This window comes from Falco peregrinus, chromosome 1 (genome assembly GCF_023634155.1).
Source record: "Falco peregrinus isolate bFalPer1 chromosome 1, bFalPer1.pri, whole genome shotgun sequence".
NCBI lineage: Eukaryota > Metazoa > Chordata > Aves > Falconiformes > Falconidae > Falco > Falco peregrinus.
In genome coordinates, this window is record NC_073721.1 from 48331730 (window position 1) to 48357256 (window position 25527).

The 25527-nt window shown below is 46.8% G+C and overlaps 1 protein-coding gene across 4 annotated transcripts in view; it reads right to left on the reverse strand.

Annotated features, from left to right (window-relative positions):
* Positions 1 to 25527, reverse strand: part of COL5A1 (collagen type V alpha 1 chain) — a 160335-nt gene that overhangs the window by 35899 nt on the left and 98909 nt on the right. For all 4 annotated transcript variants that reach the window (XM_055803058.1, XM_055803051.1, XM_055803044.1 and 1 more), the window contains 15 exons: positions 23433 to 23486; positions 22479 to 22532; positions 21041 to 21085; positions 18134 to 18187; positions 16885 to 16929; positions 16197 to 16250; positions 15524 to 15568; positions 14245 to 14298; positions 11830 to 11874; positions 10209 to 10262; positions 8143 to 8187; positions 6967 to 7020; positions 5191 to 5298; positions 4523 to 4576; positions 3126 to 3179 (listed from right to left, as the gene is read on the reverse strand). In XM_055803058.1, the coding sequence (XP_055659033.1) occupies positions 3126 to 3179; positions 4523 to 4576; positions 5191 to 5298; positions 6967 to 7020; positions 8143 to 8187; positions 10209 to 10262; positions 11830 to 11874; positions 14245 to 14298; positions 15524 to 15568; positions 16197 to 16250; positions 16885 to 16929; positions 18134 to 18187; positions 21041 to 21085; positions 22479 to 22532; positions 23433 to 23486 (819 nt within the window). The remainder of the gene's footprint in view (positions 1 to 3125; positions 3180 to 4522; positions 4577 to 5190; positions 5299 to 6966; positions 7021 to 8142; positions 8188 to 10208; positions 10263 to 11829; positions 11875 to 14244; positions 14299 to 15523; positions 15569 to 16196; positions 16251 to 16884; positions 16930 to 18133; positions 18188 to 21040; positions 21086 to 22478; positions 22533 to 23432; positions 23487 to 25527) is intronic.

Consider the following 25527-nt stretch of genomic DNA (forward strand, 5'->3'; position numbering starts at 1 on the left):
TGCTTATTGCTATCATTAATCATGCATACAGCACTGTGTACTGATGCAAGGAATTTATATAGCACTGTAAATGTACACAGACCTATATTTTTCAAACAGGGATACCGAGGGAAAGGCATCTAAATTCAGATTATTTTCTAGGTACCCAAATAAATGGTCGGATTTTGGTACTTTGGTGCACTCCCTGCACCCCAGGCTCTGTCAGACTGGGCGAGCAGGGAGATCTATAACCCGGTGCTAATGACAGAGGTCTATTAGCTCTAAAAATAAGACCACTTATTCACATCTAACTATCGATTTTATGATCAGGTTTCGAAAACAGCCAAGCAAGCTCACCCGAGCTCACCTCTGGCTGTGGGCAGCTGGGTGAGAACGGGCATGGCGACGAGCATCCTCTTGCCAAAACCATCTTGATATTTAACAGGTCACACTTCTCTGAAAACTCAAAAATTCCTCCCACATTTTTGACTTTGTGAGCCCTTTCATGCAGCTGAACAGCCAGGAGCTGGGAGCTTTAGCACCGCAGGCTCTGCCAGCACCACAATTCTGCTGCCCGTGCTCGTGCGGGCAGATCTGCTGGTGCTGCTCTTCTGCCTTCGGCTTTCACCCTTTTTTTTATTATTTAAGGACTTGGGAAGACTACTTATATTGCTGAAATAATGAGCTGGAAAGCATATTTCCATTCCTAGATGATGATGATTGTAAGAGAAACGTGTGATTCATATTATTCTGGACACATAAACAACTGCGTTGAACAGCATAATAGTAACACCATGTAAAAAGGAAAGACAAACAAATGATTTTTGGTTATTTCAGCTGCAAATTGGGTTACTCCACAATGCACTGGAAGAAGCAAATATTAGAAGCTCTCTTTCTTGATTATATGTGGACGTGTTCATAAAAATAGCAAATTTAGTGGTCTCAGGAGAAACTGGGGGGGATTTATCAAGTCTAACTCAATGAGGCTTCAATTAAGTTGATGGCCTCCGTTTGGGTTGGCGCGGTGTGATCCCAGCTCAGTCTATCATTCTGTATATAATTGCTTTCTACTTATTTTAAATTGGATACTTGGGAGTGGGGGAAAAAAACGATACCAAAACAGATACTGAAAACCACTATTTCTGCTATTCTTAAAACATTTTCAGGCTGGGCTCCTTTTACTAAATGAGACATTTGTCCATGAAAATCTCTCTCCCTCCTTCCCGCACCTCACACATACAAGTACACTGATAAAACAAGCGCAAGCTGCTGGATTGGGTGTAAAATGGCAGAAATAGTCCAATCACACATTGGAGAGAGAGAAAAAAATGAAATTACCCTAAAATAACCCAATATATTTCTCTTTGACAGAGGCGTGCCAGACCATGCTCCCTCTTAGGGGTTGGGGTGCCTTCCCCTGCTCCTCACACAGAAAACCCCCTTCACTTCTCCTCAAATTCCTGTCTCCTTCCATTACACCAGCGGTTTGGGGACTGCTACAGCATGTTCTGGAGCCCGACCTGGCCCAGGAGAGGGACAGTGCCCACCAGGCACCTCTCAGCTCAGCAGCCAGTACAATATGGGCTTCTTGGCTTGAGATGCAAAACTCCCTTTTCAATTCCTAACCTGAAGATGTGTGGGGCATGCCAGCGGTGTAATTAAGTGTCCTCACTACCTCCTCCTACGAGCACAAACCTCATTTAGCATAAAAGGGAGCAACGTGTTCCAAACTGTTAATTTTCTGTCTTTTCTCCTCTTATTGCTGCTTGGTCCTGAAAGTCGGGCCCCTTCCCAGCATGTCTGCTCCCTCCCTGGTCCCTTTCAGGCTGGACATTGCTAAAATTCAACCAGCCTAACCCTTGGGTTTTTTTCCAATCTCATAAACCACCAGCTCCCGGTACCCACTCTGCTCCCTGAAAGGTTTCGCATCCCAGCAGTCTGGCTCTCCATCCCACCAGAATAAAATTAGCAGATGGAGCAAACAGGATGCGGATGCTTGGAGATGCAAAGCAGCATGTCCCTGCCTCGCCGATGCCCTGTTTTTAGACCACCAGAAAATCCAGCCCAAGGATTTTATTGCTGTATATTTGATAAGGCGGGTGGTAATTATAGGGCTACAGTGAATTCAAGGCTGTTGTGGCAGCTGCCTTATTCATGGCCTCCCTCCTCCCGCCCAGCCGGAGCAGAGGGAGGGGAGAAGATGCTGCATTTGTAGTTTAGAATGAAATAAAATTACACAGTGGGGAGGAAAAAAAAAAAAAAAAAAGAGGGGCGGATATAAACCAAATTTCAGTGGCATGATATTAATGCAGTGCAAAGTGATTTATGTTTTCTGGGCTCCTATCAAACACGTCTGTTAGAAGTCATTTGTATTTAAATGAGAGTAAAAAGGAAACTAATTCCACTCCCTCTCCTCACTCCCCCTTTTTGTCCCTGTGACCAGGGCTGGTGCAGAAAACAACTCTATGTTTGTACTCTTGAATTCAAGCACGTCTTCCACAAAATAATAAAAAAAAATCACCAGTGTATTTAGACAATCCCTACCTGGAAGCAAAGTTGGTGGAGGTAGGGTGGGAGGTAGAAGCAAGTCTGTGGGATGGAGCCCCCACATTTTAAGGGTGTTGATGAATTTAGAATAGCTCCACTTGTTAAAAGGATGAACTTGTGTCTTTTCAGCTACACGTTTTGAATCTCAAGTTAGGCTAAAGATGGTTCTTGCTGCGTCTGAACAGATTCACCCATCTCTAATAATTACTGTTAATTACAAAGCTCTTCGTGCCCTAAGCAAAGTCTGACAGCGCAGGACGGATTCAGGTTCAGAGAAACCTCTTAAAATATCTTGAGGGAAAAACTTCCAGCGTTTAATTGGAAAGCTGCTGTCTGCAGAGCTTACTGCTATTACCAGCATCCTCCTTTCCAACAGCCGGCATCGGGAGCCTACTGCCGATCCTGCACTCCCTGTGCCCGGGACTTCATCCCGGGATGCCAGCAGGTGGGATGACGCTCTTTGGGCAACCCCTTTGTGGAAAAGCAACCTGAGCATCACCCAGCAGCTGCCTGCAATGGAGCATCCCCCACGTCCTGCCCAAGGATCTTTCTTTGGACAGGAAAAAATGAGCAAAGCAGCTAGACATAGCGGCTCTTACCCGTGTGCCCTTCTCTCCATTAGCTCCTGGAAATCCTGGGAAGCCGATTGAGCCCTTGGGGAAAGAGCAAAGAGAGAAAGAGAGGTTCAAGACATTGAAAGGGGCAGCTCTGTGCACCCACACCGGCACCCGCCAGCCTGGAACAACCCCTAGCGAGTGCCTGCTGGCATCTACAGCTCCCAACATTTGTTTTGTTTTAAACCTCCTTTTAATAAAAATAAAACTGAAACCAGACCCAAAATGACCTCAGAGATGAACATTAATCCAAAAATAACAAAAAAACCCAACCAACCAAAAAAATCCCAACCCAAACAACAACAACAAAAAAAACCCAACAACCAAAAAAACAGGTCCACGCCTCATTAGGAGTCACTGCAAAGGCTCAAGCCCATGGTTCTACCTGGCGCCTGGGGAACAGGCAAGGCTTTTGTTTTTTAGCTCCTAAGTCACTACATTGCACATGAAATTTTAACTCCTGGCTTGTTCCTTTCTGATGTGAGTGCCTGGAGAATAGCTGCTGCTGCTGCTTTTAAAATATAAATTAGTCAAAGAAATGCAAACCTCCTCCCGCCCCCCCCCCCCGATATAAAATGCAAATTAAAAAATAAACCATCAACACCACAACCAGGAAACAATCTCTTGCAGATAATTACGTCTCCAGTGTTAAACAAGCCTGCCTTTTTTCAAGCAATGAACATGAATAATAAAACATGATTCTAAAAAAAAAAAAAAAAAAAACCTTAACAAAAACAAGTTCCCAAGGCCTCCAGGGCATGTAAAAACTGGGCTGCAGCCTCAGTCTATATAGCTGAACTCAGAGCTTTAATTTAAAAGAACATTTGAAAATGGCCCAAATGAAGGTTGGTGCATAGCTAAGATGCAAAGGATGTTTGCAAATCTGCAAATGGCAGTTTTATTTTAATTTCAGGGAGACCCTGGTTCATTAGTTATTCTCCTTAATTAGTTAACACTAGTGCAGACCTTTGAAGACACAATACAAGGAGGACTGTTACGCCTATTAGTAGCATGGAAGCTCACATGGAGCCTATTTATAGCTGTCACCAAAGCTGTCCTGCATGCCCTTGGGGGCTGCAGCCCCTGTCCCCTGCATTCTTTCCCAGTGCTTTGCAGGACACTGAGGTGACACAGAACCAACCAGTCACCGATTGTCACCAGCTGAGGGCTGGGAGCTGTCGAGACCCATCTATATATTTGTCCTGCACAAGTGGGAAGGAGGGACCACGCAGGAACCATGCAGTAGGAAATACTACTGTTCCACATCGTCCCGTTAGCAGGGGCTGAGCCCTCTGCACAGCACCACCACCAGAGCAGGCCTGGTGGCCCTGAGCCCCCCAGCATACCCCACACCTCTCGAGGACAGATTCCAGCCGAGTTACCTTTGGACCCTGCCGGCCCGGGTAGCCGGGCAGTCCTGGCACACCGAGTTTTCCCTGAAACACAAATGAAAGGGCATTAGCATGGGCGAGAGAGACCTCGTGAGCAGCTTCAGGTTTGCACCAGCAGAAAGGGGAGATGCAAAGTGCAGAGAAGTCAAGAGCAAAGCAGACCTGGTGCGGCTGGAACAAAGCCGTTAGGGCACTGCCATCATCCTCTGCCCACCCTGGGGGAAGCCCAGTGGGTGTGATGTGGAGTGAGCACTGTAAATGTGTAGGGACCTAGCAGGGAATGCTTATTTTTTGCCATTTTTTTTTTTCAACTGGATGCACCCAGAAATTAAACTGGAGTCCACAATACTTTCAACTTCTCTATTTATTTCCTCTGGACTTTTTTTCAAGACATTGTGCCCAAGCAGATAACCCCAAAGAGACCGTCGTCTCAATGCACTCAAATCACATTGCTGCAGTAAAGCCATGTCCCCTGGGTCTCCTCTGGTCTTTGCATTGAACAAATCAGGCCAGCCTTCATCCCGCTGCTCCTCTTCATCCTTCTGCCCTAAAACTGCACACACACCCCCTCCAGGCACTGCCCCAGCCACCCACCTGAGACACCCAGAAGTGGCTTTTACTGTAAAACATCCGTGGGCAGCTCCACCCTTGAGCCTCACCTTCTCTCCAGCAGGACCAAGAGGACCAGGATCTCCGTTGGGGCCAGAGCGACCTTTGGGACCTTCAGGACCATCCTCACCCCGGGGGCCAGGAGGCCCAATTTCCCCCTGTTAATCACAAGACAAGCGTTGACAAGGCAGGCAGGTCCCAAACCCCGCGTTTACTGACAGCACCACCCTCACGGCTGCAATCAGGTACTTCATGGAGCTGCAAATACAATTCTTGGAGAAAGCTGGTCTTCACCAAGAGGCTCAGGTAAGACTGCAAACTGTAAAGCGTTATTAGAACACCAAGCTTCCACTCACGCAGCCTGGCCATTATCTCCAACAACAGCCGTCTTTTCCTGCAGCCCAATTATCCCATCTGCATGCAGCACCTCTCCACCGAAGCAGCCTTCATTAGCTCTGATTGCAAGGCACCCTTTTACCCACCCCCCGGTTCCCAAATTGCAGTTTGATGTGCAAGCAAGCCCTGGGAAGTGTTTAATTGAGAGTTGAACCAGACAACGGGAAAAGAAAGACCATGCTGGAGCTCTTGTACTGAAAATCATTAGGAAATCCGAGAGCAGAGGGGACCGAGCTATTAATGTGAATTGTTGTGACACTGCAGACTTTGGCACAAAACCCAACAGTTACCATTTTGTCACACAGGGTAACAGGAGATGCTGCCACGCTGGGAACACAGGCAGCCGCCTTCTTGCTCACCAGAAGCTGGGTGGATGCAGATTTATCTGCGAGGCACTCAAGCATCCCTTGTCCTTTCATTGCTCATAAAGCAGAAAGAGTTTGATGGTGGGAACTGGTGTCGCGAGCTTTGTTTGAAGGAGCTTATGTGTATCCGCATTTGGTTGGGACAAGAGTCACCTCCCTGAGATGCCACCTTCAGTCCTTCTTTAGCAGGAAGTGGGGGCTGGGGAAGCTTTCTGTTGTTTTAACTGTTCAATTGCACAATTAAACACCAGACATGGAGGATTTGATGTCTACTTTCAGAAGCCTTCATGGAAGGCATTAATTTCTCCTTTAAACGTGGGGATGAATGAAGGCAGACCTCTTGTGATCCCTGGGAGAGCTTCAGAGCTTGAGGGGACACCAAGCCCCAGGCGATGCAGCAGTCAGATGAAGAGGGGGGACAAGAACAGCCCCTTGTCCCCAGGGGCTGTCTGTGAAGATGGGCAGACAAGCTGCAAAGCCCTGTGCTGCTGCCGCTGCCTGCATCCAAGCGTGATTTGGGGTTTCTGGTGGTCTGTGTGTTCCACTCATTTTAAAACCTTTTACAACCAGGCAATGTGCCCTGCTGCTACAGATACAAGCCTAATGCGACACTCCACTCCTGGCATTTTTCACAGTGCTGCTGTGGTTTCTATTAAAGTCTGCTCCCAGTAACTTTACACTTCTCGTTGATGGTATGGAATCACATTAGGCACGGCAAATAAAGATGCCTACCAGACCCTAGTTGTAATATTACAAGGGGAAAAGAGATACTGAAAATAAATATGTGATACAGCTGAATCATGCAGTATTCCTAGCTGTCAAACCTCACGGCAGGGCCCTCTATCTACTATTACTCAGTTTTATTTTACCTTCAAGGTGGAATTAGCAAATCCAGGGATTTACAACATGAACATGAAATTCCTGCGTTCCTGCCTGGAGGTCAGACACGCCAGAAGGACTCTGACAGGAGCCCACCTCACTGCTCCCCCCAAGCTGTGTTTGCAGGGTAACACACAGGCTTGAAAGGCAAAGCAGCACAAGATCACATCGGTCATAGACTCTTACCCGGTCTCCTTTGATGCCCATATCGCCTTTGAAGCCAGGGAAGCCATCTTCACCCTAAATAACAGAGGGGAAAAAACAGACAAGGTGTACAGATGGAAAAAAAGAAAAATGGCTTCTCTAGTCTCAGTGTATGGCCCCTGCCCAGGATGACAAGATTAGATTCCCACGTTGCCCATCACATTGGCTCCTGTAAGCCTTTGGCATGCAGAAATGGGCATGGAAACCCAGCCAGGCTGCGACTGCCAAGGTCCCCTAGGGACCACAGCAAGTATTCCCTACATCCCATCTTGGCTGCAAGTCAAGATCACAAATCTGGCCCCATATGAATAACAATACCTTGCCAGTACTGGGAACCAATTATTTCTGAAGTACAACTGGTTTTATTTTCACGGAGGATGTTTTACACCACGCTTCGAGGCAACCTCTAGGACAGTGGCAATATTTCTTTCAGCCAAGAAGGTTTAATTGCAGAGCTCAAATCAATAATGTATTTCCATCCTACAGCAAATCTCTCATAGGCAATGAAGACACAGTTCCCAGAAAGACTTTTAAAGTTTGGAAGGTCCCTGCCAGGATCCCCTAGCTGAAATTGCTGGCTTTGCTGCTGAATTGCTGGAGGCAGGAATGAAAGCACATGGATCTGCTTATGGGACTGGGCGAGATTTTTCTACACCTCCTGCTCTTCCTCTGGGAGAAACCAATTGCATCTTTGAAACATGCTGAGACAGACTGTGTTGCCTTTCTTATTGACCTGGGTTTTACAAGCTGCTCTGATGACCAGGCTGGGCAGCATACCCCAGCTGTAAGGCACCACAAACCCTTCACAGCTCCACTGAATCACCTGAGCTGCCAGTTTTGTCAGGAGGAAATCATCTCAGTGCTGGACCCTGAGCCATCAGTAACGGCTGGCCCCAGCAAACAGCTCAACACCTGAGCATGTCACTGAGGCTCAGTTACTCCAAGCCAAGATGTGGTAGAACATCACAGCAAGTACCCAGCCTGCACCCACTCCAAAAACAATGAGTTACCAGTCCTTTGGGTGCTCATCCCCCCTGCTTGTCCAAGGGAAACCCTCTGTGCAGAGGAAAACGTCACGTGGAGCATCCTGAGGGACCAGTCTGCAAAAATGCTCAGAGGCTGCAGAAGAATCAATCCAAATGTGCAGTGTTAACTCACCTTTTCACCTTTGGTGCCCTTCAATCCACGAACGCCATCTGCTCCCTTGCAGGATAAAAAACAAGACGTTACAAGGACACAGGTAAGCTTAAGAGGGAAGAATCACTACTTATGGTGATTTTTGCTTCCTCCAATGTTGGCAATGGTATCTCTGTGAACTGTGATGTTCCTAAACATATTGCTAATCAAATATCAGCCACCAATCTGGCTTTTGGGTCACCAGACAGCACCTTATAGTCACAGACCTCTGCTGATTTGATTTGGCAGGTGGGGTTGGTGGTCTCGGCCCATTCCCTGCCGAGGAGTTAAGCTTCCAGGGTAAAACTCACTATGAAAAGTTTTGCTGCATGTATCTTCCCAAAAAACATTTCCACAAATGCCTTGCCAGCACACTGAGCTCACTTGAGTATTGACAGAAAAACCAGTGCTCAATCTGTGTCTGGACACTTGGGAAGTAAATCCATATTAAAATATCTGAGCACATGGCCAGAGATTCCCCTGCTGCTCTCCAGTGGGTAGCAGCATTGCATCTAACACCCCTAAAGGTTAAGTTTGGCTCTTTTTTACCATGGTTTTCATCTCTGTGCATGCACTACCTTATTTAAAGTACATTTAGGCACCAAAAAGCAAAAAAAAAACCAAACAAAAAAACAAGTAACATGACTGGTGTTATGCACTTGTGACATGGTGCAGAAGCTCTCCAAAGCTTCAACAAGGCAATCAGTCCATGGTGGGTGCTGAGTGTGGTCAGGATCTGTCCCCTGCTACAACATCAGCCCATACCTGTTGGGGACCCCCATGCTTCCCATCAATCCTGCCTCTTGGGATAAATCACCTTCAGGTATTTACATCAGGTGTACCGTGCAATGCAACTCTCAGAATAAATAACGAAGCTTTTATTTTGAGGAATAATATTTCGCTTGGGGTATTTTAAAATTTTTATTCCCTTCAGCATGTCAAGAAAAAGTTTAATTAAAGTACATGAAAATTTGTGCAGCAGGACTGGGTTCTGGTAAGTGAGGCAAGATCTAAAAGTTATTTATAACTGCAAACGCAATGAGACACTTTTTTTTTTCCAAACTGGAGGCTTGTGCAGTGAATAGAACACTGCTTGTAAGAAGCAAAACCTTGTCTGTATGCACTACAGGTTTGGTGCACGACACGCTTTCTCTCTATCACTCTAATGTGGAACAGTTCCGCTTTAGTGGTAAACACAACAGCAAACCACCCCTAATGGACCACTACATCTCAGTCTGCAACCTTGCAAGAAATGAGATGGAAGCTTGCTTTGGCTAAATACATCCCCCTTAAATTTTGAAGGCAGAACAGCCCATGGGCTTCTGCTGTTGAAAAAAAAAATAAATGTACAAAGGGGCTTAAGAGGGCTTAACTTCACCTGTAGTCAGTCCCCAGGCGGTGTTTGTATCTGCTAGCACAGATCCCTGCAGATTCATTGGACCTTTGAGATGCAGGATGCATCTGCACCTGAATTAATACGTCTTGATGGGCATAATAGCCACAGCTGAATAGGGAAAAACATACCCACCACTGCCTTATCAGCATGCAAACGCTGCAGGCAGCGGGAACGAGGGAAGAACTGGAATTCAATCTAGTGAAAAAGCACACTGCTGAGACACCTCAGCTTCTTCTGACAAGATTTTGGATCAGAGGCATGAAAAGCTTGCTTTGTTTTAGTAATAGGCTATTTTTTTTTAAATTAACAAGCCTTGTTAAACTCTTCACATTCTGGCTGAGATTTACTTTGGTTGTAAACTGGGAACTGTTGGAATGGGACAGACGATGTTCACGAAAAATTAAAAGACAAATCTCTCCAAAGCGCTGAACGATGCTAGGGGTTATTGGAGAGCAGGGGACTTGCAATCCTCATTGCCTGAGAGAAGACCCTGGACCAAGGCTCGCTTGAGCAGTACAGTTGATCACTGAGGTGTCCCTAAATTGCCCTGGTAGGACATCTGCACCCACTGGCAGTGTCCACCTCCAGCACAAGCTGGAGAACTCCAGTCAAACAAGCAACACCGCGGACACTGTCTCTGTGTCCTCCTTACCTTGACTCCGCGTGGTCCTGGATAACCGATGGGGCCCTGAGGACCTGGTGGACCCTGGGGCGAAAAAACACATGCGAACAAGAAAAACACATCAAAATTCAACGTGAAGGTGCATCTATAAGGAAAGCGCGTGGAAAACAAATATCCCAGCCATCTGGCTGCTTCAGACTGGGTGGAAATGGTAGCGGCCACCTGAAAATAGCTCAAAATAGCACAGACAGTGACAGGAACATCACCTTGAGCAGGTACACCGGGCTGAGCAGATGGCAAAGATCGGTATAATAGGAAAGGAGGATGAGAGAGTCAGGACAGCAATGGTTCCTTAGAGAGGGGATTTATACATAAGGCTGACAATTTGCCTCTTGGATTAAAGAAAATGAGTTCTCTGAAAGAAGAAGAACATGTCCAGCTGTCTTCCCCCTTCCAAACGATCCTGGTTTTGCAGTAACGCAACAGAGCTTGTGAGGACGATGATCACAGAGAGGAGTTATTGCTTGAGGCACCAGCCTCGGGGTGATGTCCTTTGGCCTCAGCTATGTGGGGGAGGTGACGCTCATGAAGCTTCTTTCTGACACCGAAAGCTGCAAATCCCCAGGGACAGCAATGAGCTGTGCTAGACACGGTGCCCAACATGCCCTGCAAAAACTCTCCTTCCCACCCTCGCTGCCATGCTTTCTTATACCTGCAAATAAATCATGTTCTTTATTGAACCCAGTTGGCTTTTATTTTGCTCAACTCCCTAAAACAAACACCCTTCCAACTTCTCCCAGACTGAGACAGCCCATTTTTTCCAGCCTGACAGCCAGACGGAGCTGACGGGTCCACCAGCATCCCAGTCCTCGTGCGAATGTTGGCTGGAGGAGACCTGCAGCACCAGTGCCGCTACAAAATCACTTTCCTGACATTTGCTAAATGCCTGCCAGCCCAAGGAGCACTGGCACAACCACTTAATTGGCTTCTCATATTCTGCAGGGGCTAACGAATGAATTTTCAGCCTGGTGTGACACCAGCCAGACAAACGGCTGCGGCTGAGAGCTGGGCTCTGTGCAGCGCCTGAGCAAGGCTCGAGCCGACGTCCATCAAAGCAGGCTGCACTCTAATCAAAGACTTTTGACAAATGTAACGTTTTTTCAACTGAATGGGACGCAGTGGGAATGCAGATGGTAAATCTCCCGGACAGACAGACGACTGTATAATTCAAGGACTCTAGCCTCCAGCAATATTCTCAAATATATTGTTAAAGAGGGACTTTGAGGTGGAGGAGGAAGAAAAAGAAAGACCAGGAAATACAAAAAGAGTTATTTTCTGCATTCCTTCTGCCACGAAGGGTACTTATTTGTGTCTGATTAAGGGAAGGCTTCCCTTCGCAGCTTCAGTTTTTGTGCTGCTTGCCAGGAAAGCTGGGAGGACTTGAGAAAAGACCAGCCCAAGCCCCAGAAGACACTCTCAAGCAGACGCAAGCTGCGCTCAGCTTTCAAATTTCATCAGGGTTTGCTTCTTACCACTTCCACTGCCCCACATCCCCTGGCTGCCCGGCCGTCCCCAGCGCCCATGCAGATCTGTCCCATCCAGCTACCGTGACCTTCCCCTTCGCAGACACGGGGACCTTCTCGACACCTACCTGACTGCCCTTCTCTCCAGGAGGACCTTCTTTGCCAGGGTGACCCTATTAATACAAGAGACAAAGAGAATAGGAAAATGGGTTTAGCACACATCTAATCCTTCTGAAGCCAACAAGCTCACTCAGGCAGCTACAATTTATCTGTAGGAGAACATCTGCTCCCCGGGAAGCTCTTACTGATATAAGCAGCCCCCCCCCCCCAAGCCAGCTTGCAAGAGTAAGTTTTCCCCCAAAGGAAGAGAGGAGCATTTGGGTCCTTGGTGGTATTCTACCTGGTTATTTATCCTTTTACTCTTCACGACCTTTCAGCAGAGAGGCACAAACCATTTTGCAATATTCCTCACGTATTAGAACAACCTCCATGAGTTGAGCAGAAAGCCGCATATAAATTTTGCAGATAGGAAAACAGGTAAAATTTACTCCATGTGTTAGCAAACTTGTGAAGGTCACAAGATGCTCAGACTGGTCGGATCCCCTCATTAATTTCCTAATTCCTAGAGTCCATTACAAGATCCCATGACAAATGCTGAGCTAACCCGCATCCCTGCTAGACGGCGGCTGGCTGGATGCTGGCCAGCATTCCTCCTGGGATTTGATGCTGAATAACTCAACATCCAAGAGTTTCCAACATTCTTATTCACAGCCTTTAGAAGTCTTTTGCTGTAGATGCAGTCAGTAGAAAATAAAGGTGTGAATTGCCTCAGATAGAGCTGGAAGGATTAGTGAGAAATGGGGGAAATCCATGAAAGTATTTTTTAGCGTTGATTTCTCTGCTGTCAGAACCAAAATGGAGCCAGGTTGGAAGATGACTCTTTAGGTGGCAATGCCTATACAAAAGGAATAAGCCCCTGCAAAGGCACTCACTGCACACCCAGGGACCTTTTGTTTTATAAGGAAGATGAAAGCACATCCAGCTGCTCTAAAGCCACCAAGACCTTCTGCGCTCAATGGTTTCTTTACTTACGAACTCTCCTCTAAATACACAAAAAGCTTTCTACCAATATAACAAGGAAAAGCTTATGAGCATTTTCCATCATCAGTCTTCAGAAGGGGAATGTCAGGCAAGCCAGATTTCAATAAACAAGCTGGCTTAATAAAGAAACAAAACGACAGCTGTCATTTTTACATCAACGCAATGTAGGAGGAAGATGCAATCTGAGTTTGTCCTGTGAGATTAAACGGCACCAAGAGCATCAGTGCACAAAAGGAGTCCTATAACCGTGCTTGCCTTCAGCTCCTGCTATCTCCCTGCACCCTGAGGGAGGCAAAATGGAAGAGCAGCAAGATTTCAAAAGCCTTTGTCCGCTCTGCACTAAATCATCACTATTTTCAAAATGCCCATCTCCATTACGGCTACTAAAATAAAAAACTGAGGAGCAATTTGGTTGGCTTTCACAGCGAAATACTTCAGGGATTTTCAGGTATCTTCCAAGACCAGTTTCTATAAAGAGAATACGCGTGGGGTGTTTGTCCTTGGAAAGAGTGACCTGTATGTTTACAAACCTACAAACTGCATGCTACATGGCTATCTGCAGCAAGGGACCTGTGCCCAGGCACAACCACCTGTGCTCGGCTTGCAGGTCTTATACATCCTTCAGTCTGCATAAAAATAGACCTGGCATCTTCTCCAGCTGATCTTCCCTGGAGGCTGCTGCAGGACTTTCACATCAAAAGCTACAGCTTTAGAGATGTTCTGGGCTTTGCTTTAGTTGCTCTGTTGACTCAGCTAACAATTGTATGAGTGTTCAAAATGCCCTCTGTAGGAATGATAATCCAAGGGTGGGAAATGTGATTTAATTATTTTTATTTTTTTTTTTGCCATGCTCTGCATTTGGATTAGTGGAATGTAACTATTTCACATTTGTCATTCTTAAAACCAGGTGCCTCTGAGGTGTGTAAAAATGAGATCAGGTTTAAAGGCCAGAGATTTTTAAGCCCAATTTCTAGAGGAAGGAGCAAATTATGTTTAAAGTAGGCTTAGGAAGAATGCACAAGAATACAACATTGACATGCAATTTCAGCCTGTGCTTATCACTGTTCTGCAGCAGTGCCCAGCAGCCCTGAGCGAGACAAGGACCACCCAGAGCGGGTGCTGCGGTTCACACAAACACACACATGGAGGAGACCATCCCGACCTTGGTGAGTTGCCAACCCATGTCAAACAGAGAGGAGAGACAGGAGGAGGGGAAAGAGAGGCCTGAAGAGATGGTGAGAAGCACCCAGCACTGTGCTGCGAGGCTGAGCAAAGCTTGGAGCAGGGACAGGGCTTCTCAAAGCCGTCAGCCCAGCCACAACGCAGGCAGGGTGAGCCTGACCTTTGCTGCACAAGCCCTTGGTGCACCCCAGGGTGGATGGGTGCAGGATGAGGCCCTGCAGCCCTGATGCTGAGCAGAGACCCAGGAGATAACAACTTACCGGAGGACCATCTGCACCAGGCATGCCAGGAAGACCAGGTTTGCCCAGCGGCCCCTAAAAACAAACAGAAAATCACCAGCTGCAATGGTCAGAGCCTCCAGAGCATCAGCGGACGGGGCTTTTCCAGACATGCCTTGTGATTTTCCTAGGTGTGAAAGGCTGCAGCGAGGTGAGTCTGTTCAAAAAGCTGCCGTGACTGGTAGGGAGTCTGCTTATTTCTGTGGGCAGAGTTGTTCCCACATCCTGGGAAACCACGGCGTTAGTGCCAGCACCTCACGCATACAGGCCCAACAGAGCAAAGCGAGCTCCAAGGGAGACTCTGGGTCATGAGGCACCCAGGTGCCATCCTGCCACAAGGGCACGGTGCTGCACAGGTGGCTGGGGACAAGTCGGAGGACACCAAACAATGGGGCTCACTGGACCAAGAAATGCCCATTCTTTGGTGCCCCATGGCAAGGCTATTAACTGGCAAAGGAAGAGCGGAGCTTCCCCAACCGACTGCGCTTGCCGCTTTAACGCCGCTCAATGATTACCTTTTTAATTAAGCAACCCCCTGCTTTCTCACACCACCGAGGAGTGCTGCCGCTGTTGCAAGTGTGTGACTCAGCACTGAAACCCAAGTGCCCTTTTTCTGGCAGAACTGTTAACGTGCTCCTTCACAGGAGAATGATTGATGCTTCGAGTCCACCCCACGCTGCCCACACAGGCAGGGGGTTCTCCTGGTGCACACACCGGGACACACGCTCTGTCTCTACTCAACGGGAGCTGAGCAAACACTCGGAGAACTGCTACTCTGTAGGCAAACCCTTTCCCCTTGTTTAAATCCTGATGGTCCCAGGGCCGCCTGGGGGAACCGAGGCCAGCATTGACCCCACCACGTCAACAGCAGAGGAAAATCAGAGAGAGCTGGCGCAGGCGGGGAGGAGGCAGAGGATCTCGGCTGAGCCAGCCAAACCCACGGGGCTCTTCCCATTACCATCCCGCTCAGAATTCCAGGCATTTAGCCACAGAAGAAGACAATTTTCAATCCTCTCCTGTTTTACCATAGGCTGCCTTCAAAATGTTTCTTTTAAGAGGGGAAATGAATGCAAATATTATGAATTAGAGGTAAACCGTGCTTTCTTGTCTCTCTTCTGTCTGGAATGAGAGGCATTAGACTTTCATAGACACGGCTGCAAACAGATGTTGTACATGGGGCAAAGGAGGAGCCTGAAGTAGGAGCAAATGCATATCAATGGCAACAGTTGTCTTAAGTCAGAGCTGCAGCATTTAAACGTACTTTCTCTCCTGGGGGACCAATAGCGCCTTGTGGACCTGGAAGACCCTGCAAAAAGAAAAAAAACCCAAACAACTAGGGTCATTAAGGAACAAGTTATCCCTTCCAAATGCATTTTGGCAGTGCCTCAGCTGAGCATCATTCTAGTGCCTGCAAAGGCTGGGGACTTCCCCAGCTCCATTCATTCTCAAAATGTCTCGCAATAGGTGATAAAATTTTGGTTTTGCATGGCATGCCTCCTCTGGAGGGCTGCACCGCTCGGCCATGTGCAGCCAGGCTCATCCCCAGGATGGAAACAGAGATGCTCAGAGGAGTGAGACTTGCTGAGATCCGTGGAGAAGGCTGACAGCAAGGCTTGGACATCTGTATTACCCACCTGGCTCCAGAGCAACTGGATCGTGGGGTGCTAAAAAACAGACATAAGCCCACAAGATGTGGCTCAGACACAGAGACTGCTTGGACCTGGGTTTGGCTTTGTATCATGGCAGCAAAAGCCAGGTGAGAACTGGGGGATCTGAAACCAGGAGCATTTTCATGAAGACTTTGGGCCAGGAGGAATTGTCAAGCCAGTTCCCAGCAAATCCCCTCATTGCTGGTCCTGTCTGATGGGGGAGCAAAGCCCATTCAAAACCATCATTCCTTCTTCCTACTGATGGCAAAGGAGTCTTCCTCTTACCTGAGCACCTGGGTTACCCTGCTGTCCTGGGGGACCTGGCTCACCTTGAGGACCCTGCGAGGAGACAAGGGCAGAGCTGAAGGCAGGAAAGGGGAGAGCAGAGCTGGTGCTTCCTCAGGTACCACAGCTTCTGCACTCCGCACAGCCCCACGCCCCCCTGCAGCATCTTGACACCCTCTCTAACACATCACCAGTAACCAAGAGCTCCTGGGAATGGGAAACAGCTTCTCTCCACAATGGGAGGGGTGAAGTTATTTCAGGACACACACATTTCTCTGCATGGACATGCAGCCCAACTGAGCTGAGCAGGGCTCTGACACTACCCGCTTTTGCACTGGCTCTTCTGCAGGGACTCCATTTTATCCAATTAGTACCAAGTATGAGCACATCATAAAGATTTCTTTTTTTCCTTTCAGTTAAATTACTATATTCTGATATTCATTACAACAACACACATCTCGATGAAAATGTTTGATCTTTCATGGGGAAATAATGTGTAATTCCATCAGAAATTATAATAAATTAACATCCATTTGCTGTAGGAAGATATTCTCTGTGGTTTTCACAGGCTCTGATAGGAATCCAGACCAGGTGAAAAAGCAATTAGCAAATCTAATTTAATCGAGTACATTTTACATTTCCCTCTATAGAATATCCAAACTGTCTAAAATTTGCAGTGAAAACTTACCACATTCCCCTTGGGACCTGTTTGTCCATCCATACCAGCCACACCCTGAGAAAGGATTTAAAAAAACAGCACTAAGAAAGTATCTCTTTATTTTGCACCATGAATGCAGAGAAATTACCATAAAAATAACAAAACATCAGGAGGCCTTCTGGACTGCGTGGAAAGGGAGCAATTTTCTAAAGGTGTTTGCTAAAGCAGCCAATTTCACAAATCCAGTTTACACTTTTAAAAGTCATTTCAGTGTTTTCCTCACCAGTTTAACCTGCCCGTGAGGTAGAATCAGCGCCAGGTCGAGCAAATCCCGGCTAAGTACCACAGCCGGATTACCTCCAACAGCAAGCAGGCATGGGGTAGCAAATAAAGACGAAAAACGGGAACAGGACAACAACAAATGAGAAACGTCTCCGCTCGGATGCAAGCGCATCATTCAGCAAGGCAGCGTTGAAGGCAACGGGGCTGCGCTGCCTTGTGGCAAAACGGACGGCAACTGGGGTCAAACACTCCCTGAGCATCTTCATTAAGGGAGTAACATGGGCAAGTGGAGATGTCCCGCTGGGGGTTCCCCTGCCACCATTTTGCTCTGGGGCAGGGGGAGGTACTGGGGTGTAACATCACGCTCGTGAGAGATGAGACAGTTTTGGAGCAGGTCCTGAACCCTCATTAAAGTTCAGCAGGACTAGGAGCTCAAAGCAAAGATGTCTTTGTATCCCAGGGGGGTTAAGGGCTTCACCACGCTCACCACCACACGCTGACTGCCTTAGCTCTAGCAGCAGCCCAGGTTTTGGGTTTTAAGTTCTGGGACTTCAGCAAGGTGCAGTGATTTATGGAGAGAGCCCCTGCATCAGCACTTCCAGCAGTGCACGGCAGATGAGGTGACTGTCTCACGAATTAAAACCGGCATGTTCCTTCCTTGGCTTTCACCCAAAATATGAACAAACTGCTTTAAAGTCTCACCAGCCCTCAGGCAAAAGCTAATAGCAAAGTCACTGTGTTAATAACTCTCATTCTTCCCTTTCAGCCTGAGCGAAGCATTAATATTTACTCAGGTGGGCCAAATCTTCAGCTGCCGTAAATGAATGTGATGCCACTGAAAATGGGGGAGAATATGGACTTTGAGCCATCACTTTTTTTTAATACCACTTTTTTTCATTACACAGATGTATAAAAATATGCAGCTGTATTATCTGCTTGGATGACTAATGGGGACAGGGCATTTTGCTCGGAAGGCTCAGCAGCCCTGGGAACTCACCGGTGGCCCCGGGGGTCCAGGCGGCCCCTTCGGTCCCAATAGTCCTCGGGGTCCCTGTTGGGGGAAACAAATGGGGTTAATGGTCTCAGTGCCCTGCCACAAGCGTGGATCAGGGGAAGCTTGTGCACGGCTGAGCATCGCACTGCCCGGGGAAGCATCAGGGCTGGCATGGCAGTGACCTTCCTGGTTTTGCGGTAACAGCAACTTTCTCGGTTTACAAACCAGTAGAAGAAATCCTGTGGGCGCATATTCTTGGATTATAAATATAAGTAATATAGGCACAGACATTTATCCTTTGGATTGGAAGAAAGCCCACTTAAACCATTTTTTTTTTATTTTATTAATTTAATCATATTCCTGGATTACCCTGTAATGCACACGACGTAAAACACTTTGCAGCCAGTTCATTCTAGCTGGGGAGTTTTACGAAGAATGACGTGATACTGCTAATGGATCATTAGGGTTAGCATTTCAAAACCTCTCCAGATTTAATTTTTATCATTGACAATCTATACAATTCAGCAAGGCTGGAAAAGGTTTTCAGCCTGCAGCATAAATGTACGTTTTCAAAGGCAGTTGGTTCTTGAACCTTAAGCAGTCAGGACTCCTGGTATCATGGTGTTTTCTTTCCATTTCTAGCTTTCTTTGCAGATTTAACCTCGCATCATCTTCAGGCAAATTGGTAGGGTTGGAGCATCACATTGAATAAGCAGAGACATGGCAGGAGAATTGTATTCACTCTAGAGCAAGCTTTGCAAATCACACCTGGCTTCTACCTGGAGCCCTCAGGTGGGTTTGTAGTAAAAGGAAAGGGATGGGGTCTTGTGTGTAGTCAGCTGCAGATCTCAAAGCTCACCTTTTAAATGCAGGCCCTTTCTTAAATTAGGGAGAGTTCTTTGAAGTAGGAGAACTCTGGGTATTGACAGGGATGGTGCTCATTCACTGCCATGGAGGAAAATCGTTCTTGATTGATGGGCAGTTTTATCTGTCTGCCCAAATATTATAGATCCCCTGTTTTATTATGCAGAGGGGACAGAGGAATTAAAACTAAATGTTACAGGATAAAAGAGCAGGCATTAAGGAAGTATCTGATCTTGGAGACTGCAGGGATTTTGATTCAGCAAAAAACACAGTTTGCAGCAAAAAATAGATGCGTCAACCAAGTAGTCTGTCCCAGTCCCCTGAGACCTTCCTGGGCTAACGCCTCACACGCTGAGTCCCAGCAGAGCAGAAACTCGGCTTGTACCAGCTGACAATGGGAAATGGAAGGAAACAGAACAGGATGAAGAAAAACAAATTTTGTAAGGCCCACCACTAGTTTCAGTTACCACTCAATTTGGAAAGATCCTCTTTTGGCTCAGGGCAGAGAAAAAGAGAAACATGCAGATTTACTTGTATACATTTAAACAACACGTTTCTTGTAATGCAATTTAAACCTTTACCCTAGCCATCACAGGTATTTTTACTTGTGGTGTTGAAATAAAAATAAACTTCCCTGCATGCATTATCATTATTTAAGTTCCTCTTTTGTTGCTGTGTTACCTGAGCACATAAATGCTTTTAAGAAGTTAATAACCCATAAGTTATTGCTTAGACATGTGCTAAGGAGATAGCTGAGTTGATTAATCTTTCCCAGAAGTTAATCAGACATCTCGTCTATAATTTAGTTCCAGTGAGTTCGTAAATGCCAACCCTTCCCTTTCTCACATGAAGTGTGTCCAACAGTTCTCATAAATTACTTTCAGGCCACCACGCTGGGCCTTAGAACAACAAAATAAGACATTTTGAAAGCAAAGCCGATGGTAAATGATAGGTAGTTAATGTTCTTTTCCTAACAAAGGAAATGCATTTTAGATGAAGTAAGCAGCCAACAACTGTACTACACACACAAATCTACAGCCAGCCAGCAGCAGCATTTACCATTGCCAATAAAGTAAAAAATACTCGGTATTGGAGGAAAAACACTTTCAAGAGTTTCAAATTGACAACCCAACTGTTTCTTTCCAGTGGGATACTCCCTGAAAGCATTTCTTTGGGTTGGTCAAGAGATTTTTGTTCAACACCACCAGCACCTCCTTTAACCTTACTGATAACAGGAATTCCCTCCTTCGCTAGCCCTGGCTCAGCCGCTCCAGCGTTCACAGCCCATGGAGGCCCAACCATTGACAAACACTGCAGATTTATGAAGTTTTGTGCATTGTGAACAGAATACTGACCCCACTGAAGTCAGGGCTAAATGCCTCCTTGAGCTCAACCCTGCCAGGATTGCATCCAGTGACCTAAAAGGGATCACCTGCACCACCCAGAACTAAGTGTGCGGGCAAGGGAGCTGCACGGCTTGCAGGTAAAGCCTCTGCTCACTGCAGCTTGCTATGGATGCTCACGAAACACTATTTCACATATGTTTACCACGCAGAACTTCTACCCCAGCCTACTTACCTGAATTCTAAATCACACATCAGAAAGAAGGAAAACAGGAAAAGGATGAGACCAATCTAAGCTAAGCTTTACCTTTACATTTTTTTCAAAGAGTAGCCAATGAGCAAACAAAATCAATGAGAATTTTGCTCATTAAGAAAAAAACAAAACCACAAGCAAACCACAAAGAAAACCCCAAACACAAAAAACCAACGAAACAACAACAAAAAAACCAAAACACAACCAACCCCTCAGAAAGCATCTTATCTTCTTGGTAGCCATTTTAGTGAAAAAAAAGCAAAGCAGAGCTGTTACAGCACAGGTACTCTCTACACCATTCACGTGGATCTTCAAGCAAGAGAAGCCCAGTCCTGCAGGACCCCAGGGGTCTTGCTTAGCACCAGAAGAGCTGCCCCCTGGGACATCCCATATGAAGACCTTGACCAAAGCAGTGCTGCAGCACGTCAAGCCGAAGGAGAAGATACTCACAGGTTCTCCAGGTAGACCTCTGGGTCCAACTTCTCCATCATCTCCCTGCTCAGCGGCGACGGCACAGAGAAAGGCAGCAGCAGAGACAAAACAAACCAGTTATATTTCACTCACATCACAGGTGTTTCATTCTTGTTAGATAATAATCACACAGAAAACCAGCTTCCCTGGAGCAATAAAAGGGTAGCCATGCATAAGGAAGACCTCGTAAACCTGGAAACTAATACAATGCGTGCAGAATTTACCAAGGATTAGAAATGCTGTAAGGATACTTCATAATTCATGTCGATGTTTATAAAGATGGATTTTGCTAACAGGCAAGATATTGCAGAAACAATTCAGGGCATGCGAGTCAATAACCGGAAGATTTAGTACCAAACCAAATGGCAAACCAGTACAGAAGCACCACCCTGGGAACGTGATTTAGCCAGATTAGGGCTTCTCAGATAAACCAGAGGTAGCAAAGGGGTAATTCCTCATCCCCCTGCTCCCATCGCCTGCTGATGCTCCACGGATCTCCCAGGAGTATGAGGTGGTGCTTCCCCTGAGCTGCTTTTAGATCACCCCAAACCTGAGGCTCCCTCTCAGGAAATCAATCCCAGCAGCCATCCCTTATAAATTCTCTTCTGCTGATAAAATTCATGCTGCTCTTCCCAGTTATGCCCTCTGAGCTCCTCTCCCTGCACACCTCAAACGTTTTCTTTTTCTCTTTAGGATTAAAGTTCTCCAGACACTCGTTTTTCCGCCGCGAGACATGGGTTTGGTCTTTTCAACTTCAAAGCACTTTACAGCCACAACTAATTAATCCTTACAACCTCATGGTGAGAAAGGTGTTATTATCTGTGCTTTACAGAGGAAACAAATAGCCAAAGGTGGAAAGAAAACATTGTGGAAGGGGATTAGAGCCTGGGAAATCCATACTTGCTCCTCCAATTAAACCACATGCTCCTCACAGGCATGGATTCAGCATTTTCAATCTCTCCCTCCTCTTAAACCAGCCATTCTAGGCCTGCAATCACTTAGTCTGAGCTTTGCTGAAGGCCTTAAACTATTAATGAAACAGTGAGGAAAAGAGAAGTGAACAATTTAATCTTTGATTCCCACGCTGTCTGGAATTTCTGTTCTCCAAGTCTTCCAAGCTCACTTTGAGGATTAATATTTTTCTTGTGTTGTTCTTTTTCCTTCTAACAAAACCCGAGCTTTCTGACTAGATCTTTAAAAATTAATTATTCTTTTCACTTTTATTCCCACCTCATCATTCCCTCTCACCACGGCCACCCGCAGCATCCCCAGGACACAAAGGCCGGGCAGCCGATGACACGCCAATGCTCGCGCGCTGGCTGCTCCTGCCACGTCTCTGGCTGCTCCTGCATCTGCTTCTTGTTTACAGGAGTTACTTATGAATTCAAAGGGCTGCCAAATCCAGAGATAGACTTACCCTCTCCCCATCCTCTCCGGGTGCCCCCGGGGGTCCGTGGGGGCCTGGCTCACCCTATAAAAGGAAGGAAGAAAAGGCGTCAGACACACTCGGGCAATGGAAAAGGTTGGGTAATGTTGATGAACCAAGCAATGGACTTGACTTTCTGCCTCCACTGTGTGCTGAAGGTACTCATACCCTCACGGTTCCCATCTCTGCGCTCTCTGAAGCAGCAGACCCTGCTCAGGGCCATGTGTGGGCTCCAGCTCTGACAGACTCCTGTTCTCGAGGGGTTAGTGCTCACGGGAATTACTGGTGACATTTCACCAGGGGTCTGGGAACCAAGCAGGCGCCGTCGCTCCTTCAGGAGGGGGACTGAGCTCTGCATGCAGTTATTGCTTTACCCAAGGCATGTTATTCCATTTCTAGCTGATTAGGCATCTCTCTCAGGCACTGTCTTCCCGTTCCTGTGTAGCTTGTAATCACGATGCAATCTCCACTGTTCAAACACTCCCTGGCTTTATAAAGCAATGGCTGCACTCTCTAGGGAGGGGAGGCATGAGCAGCCTGCCAAAATAACCGGCTTCTTGCATTTTTTTCCCCGTTGTTTAATTATAAAGGAAAGAGAAGAATCGCATTATAGTTTTTGGCAATTTCCATCCATGACTGCACTGTCTAACAGCAGGTTTTGCCTCTTGCTTTATTTTTCAGTCAGTGTTTTGTTAAGGCAATTCCCCCACCCTGGCCCACCTTTCCAATTTCAAGCAGTCCCAGAAGGATCTTGCAGTTTCCCAGGATGTGAATACTGTGCCTGGAGGGATGCTGTGACATCCCACATGCTCTTACGGGACACTATCATCCTTTCCTAACTGCACCACTGTGGCTTGCCCCCAGCAATTCTGCCCCCCAGCCAGCACCTCCCTGCCAAGGTTTCATTACAGACAGTGGCCAGAGCACAAGGGGAAGATAACTTACTCTATTTCCCTTCTCGCCAGGCAAACCAGCCAAACCATCAAACCCTCGGTCACCCTAAAAGAAAAACCAGTTTAGTACACATTTCCACCCGCTGTTGAATATCTTTCCAATTTGTCTCCTTTCTGTGTCAAGGAGGGATCAATTTTCTCCCTCAGAAATTCTGCCTTGAACTTCCCACCAGACCAGTGATGGTTTCAAAGTTATAGATTAGAAAAAGAGAAAAGCTCAGTTATTTTAACTCCCCTCTCTTCCCCCAGCACCTACAGTTTCAAATGTTTTCCCATGTGAATGTCAGAGCTTCTCTGGGTGACTTCTCCACGATCTAAAGCATCTCCCTTTTGCACAGGCTCTTCTAGCCCAATTATTTCTTTATTCATTTCCATGGAATTACAAATGTCAATCCACTGGTGAGCAAACTGGACACTAGCATTCCCACACCTGCCAACGGGTCCCCCAAACGCCATCCTGAGTTTACTGCAATCCATCCCATACATCCTTTTAACCCTCCTGGACACCCTAAGGAGGCAAAGATTATATACAAATACATTATGGAAACTGTCTTAATGAAGTCAAGGTCTGAAGGCAGATCTGTTTTGACCTAAAAAGGAATTTCATCAGCTGGTAAATTTACTGACTTCACATGGATGCTTAAAGGTGTTGCAAAAGGGGCATCTCCATCCTACCCTGCCAAGAGCAGCCTGCTCTGCCTGACCCCAGCCTGAGCAGGCAGAAAGCCAGCTGTGAGACCAGGGACATATAGGGGATATATAGCCCCGAATAATGGGAAGGCAAACCAAGGCAAGGGGGGCTCCCAACATTATCTCTCTTCTTACACATCTCCACTAGCTCCTGCATGCTGCTGTAAATGCAGTTCCAGGCCAAACAGAGCTTTGGGCATCCTTCTGGGCAGCATGATGCCAAGCGCAAAATAATGAGCTCTGCTAAAAGGCTGGGTGTGTTAATTTGAGCTTGGCACCGTTTTGAGAAAGTCCTGCAACTTCACGCTGGCAGAGCGCAGGCAGCGCTTGCCAGCATTTGCCTGCAAATGACCATGTGAATGTCCCCTATGTGTGCTCGTCGCATCCCTTGCCCAGCTCCATGAACACTCCCAAAGGAAACTGGCAACGATGAGAAATTCAAGTGTGAGGAAGAAAAAGCAAAACCCTATTAGCCCTAGGGCAGGTGGGCTGCAGGACCCTGCCTCCCTGGGGCTTTTGCCCATGCCCAGGCAGCAACTCCAGGTCAGAGTCTGGACAGCTCATGGTGAACCATGGCAAGCCACAATAGGGTTTCTCTCCAAACTTGTGCCCTGATCCAGTCTCCTCTGTTCTGGGGGGAAATGGGGACAGGAATGCACAGAGACAGCCTTTTCCCCAAAGCTTCAACTCTTTGGAAAACAGAAAAGACACAGGGATGTTTGCAAGTCATGAGTGACACCGTCTCCTAATGACCAAGGTGGAAGGCATGGAGCACCACCCAGCAGAGAGAAAAGTCCCTTTGTCTCTATAAAAAGGTGAAGGCACTTGTATTTTCACATACTGATGGTATGTGAAAATAGTACCAGCTCCTCCCTTCTACAAATCCTTTACCTATTAGCAAGGAAAGGGAAGTCGATTACACCTGAGCAGATGGGAGGACAGATGGATCAGGCCAAGGCTGGCCAAGGTGCACTCAGGGTAACCAGCAGCTCTTTCCTTTTGGCAGGTCCTAGAGTATCGCTCTGTCTCTGCTCACAGCAAATCTCCTTCTCCTTTCCAGGCGCTGCTCGTTATTCTGTTTTCCCTTCTTCCCTGGCATCCACTCCTTTGAGGGCAGTCGACGCTCATTAGAGCACTTTACTGGATAAATGATTTGCAGTCTCCTGTCTCTGTATCAAAACCCCCATCTATTCCAGCTTTAAGTATCTACATAATAAAGTACTTAAACCTTCTAATACATGATTCCCTGAGCAAACTTTCTCTGCATTCAATTTCAGTGGAACAGCTTCTTTCTTGTTTGATAATACCAGCGGATCGCAGCTGAATGAAGGGATTTTGTCTCAAATAAAAATACAGGGCATTAAAATTCCTCACCACGCCCTCTACATTTCCTCACC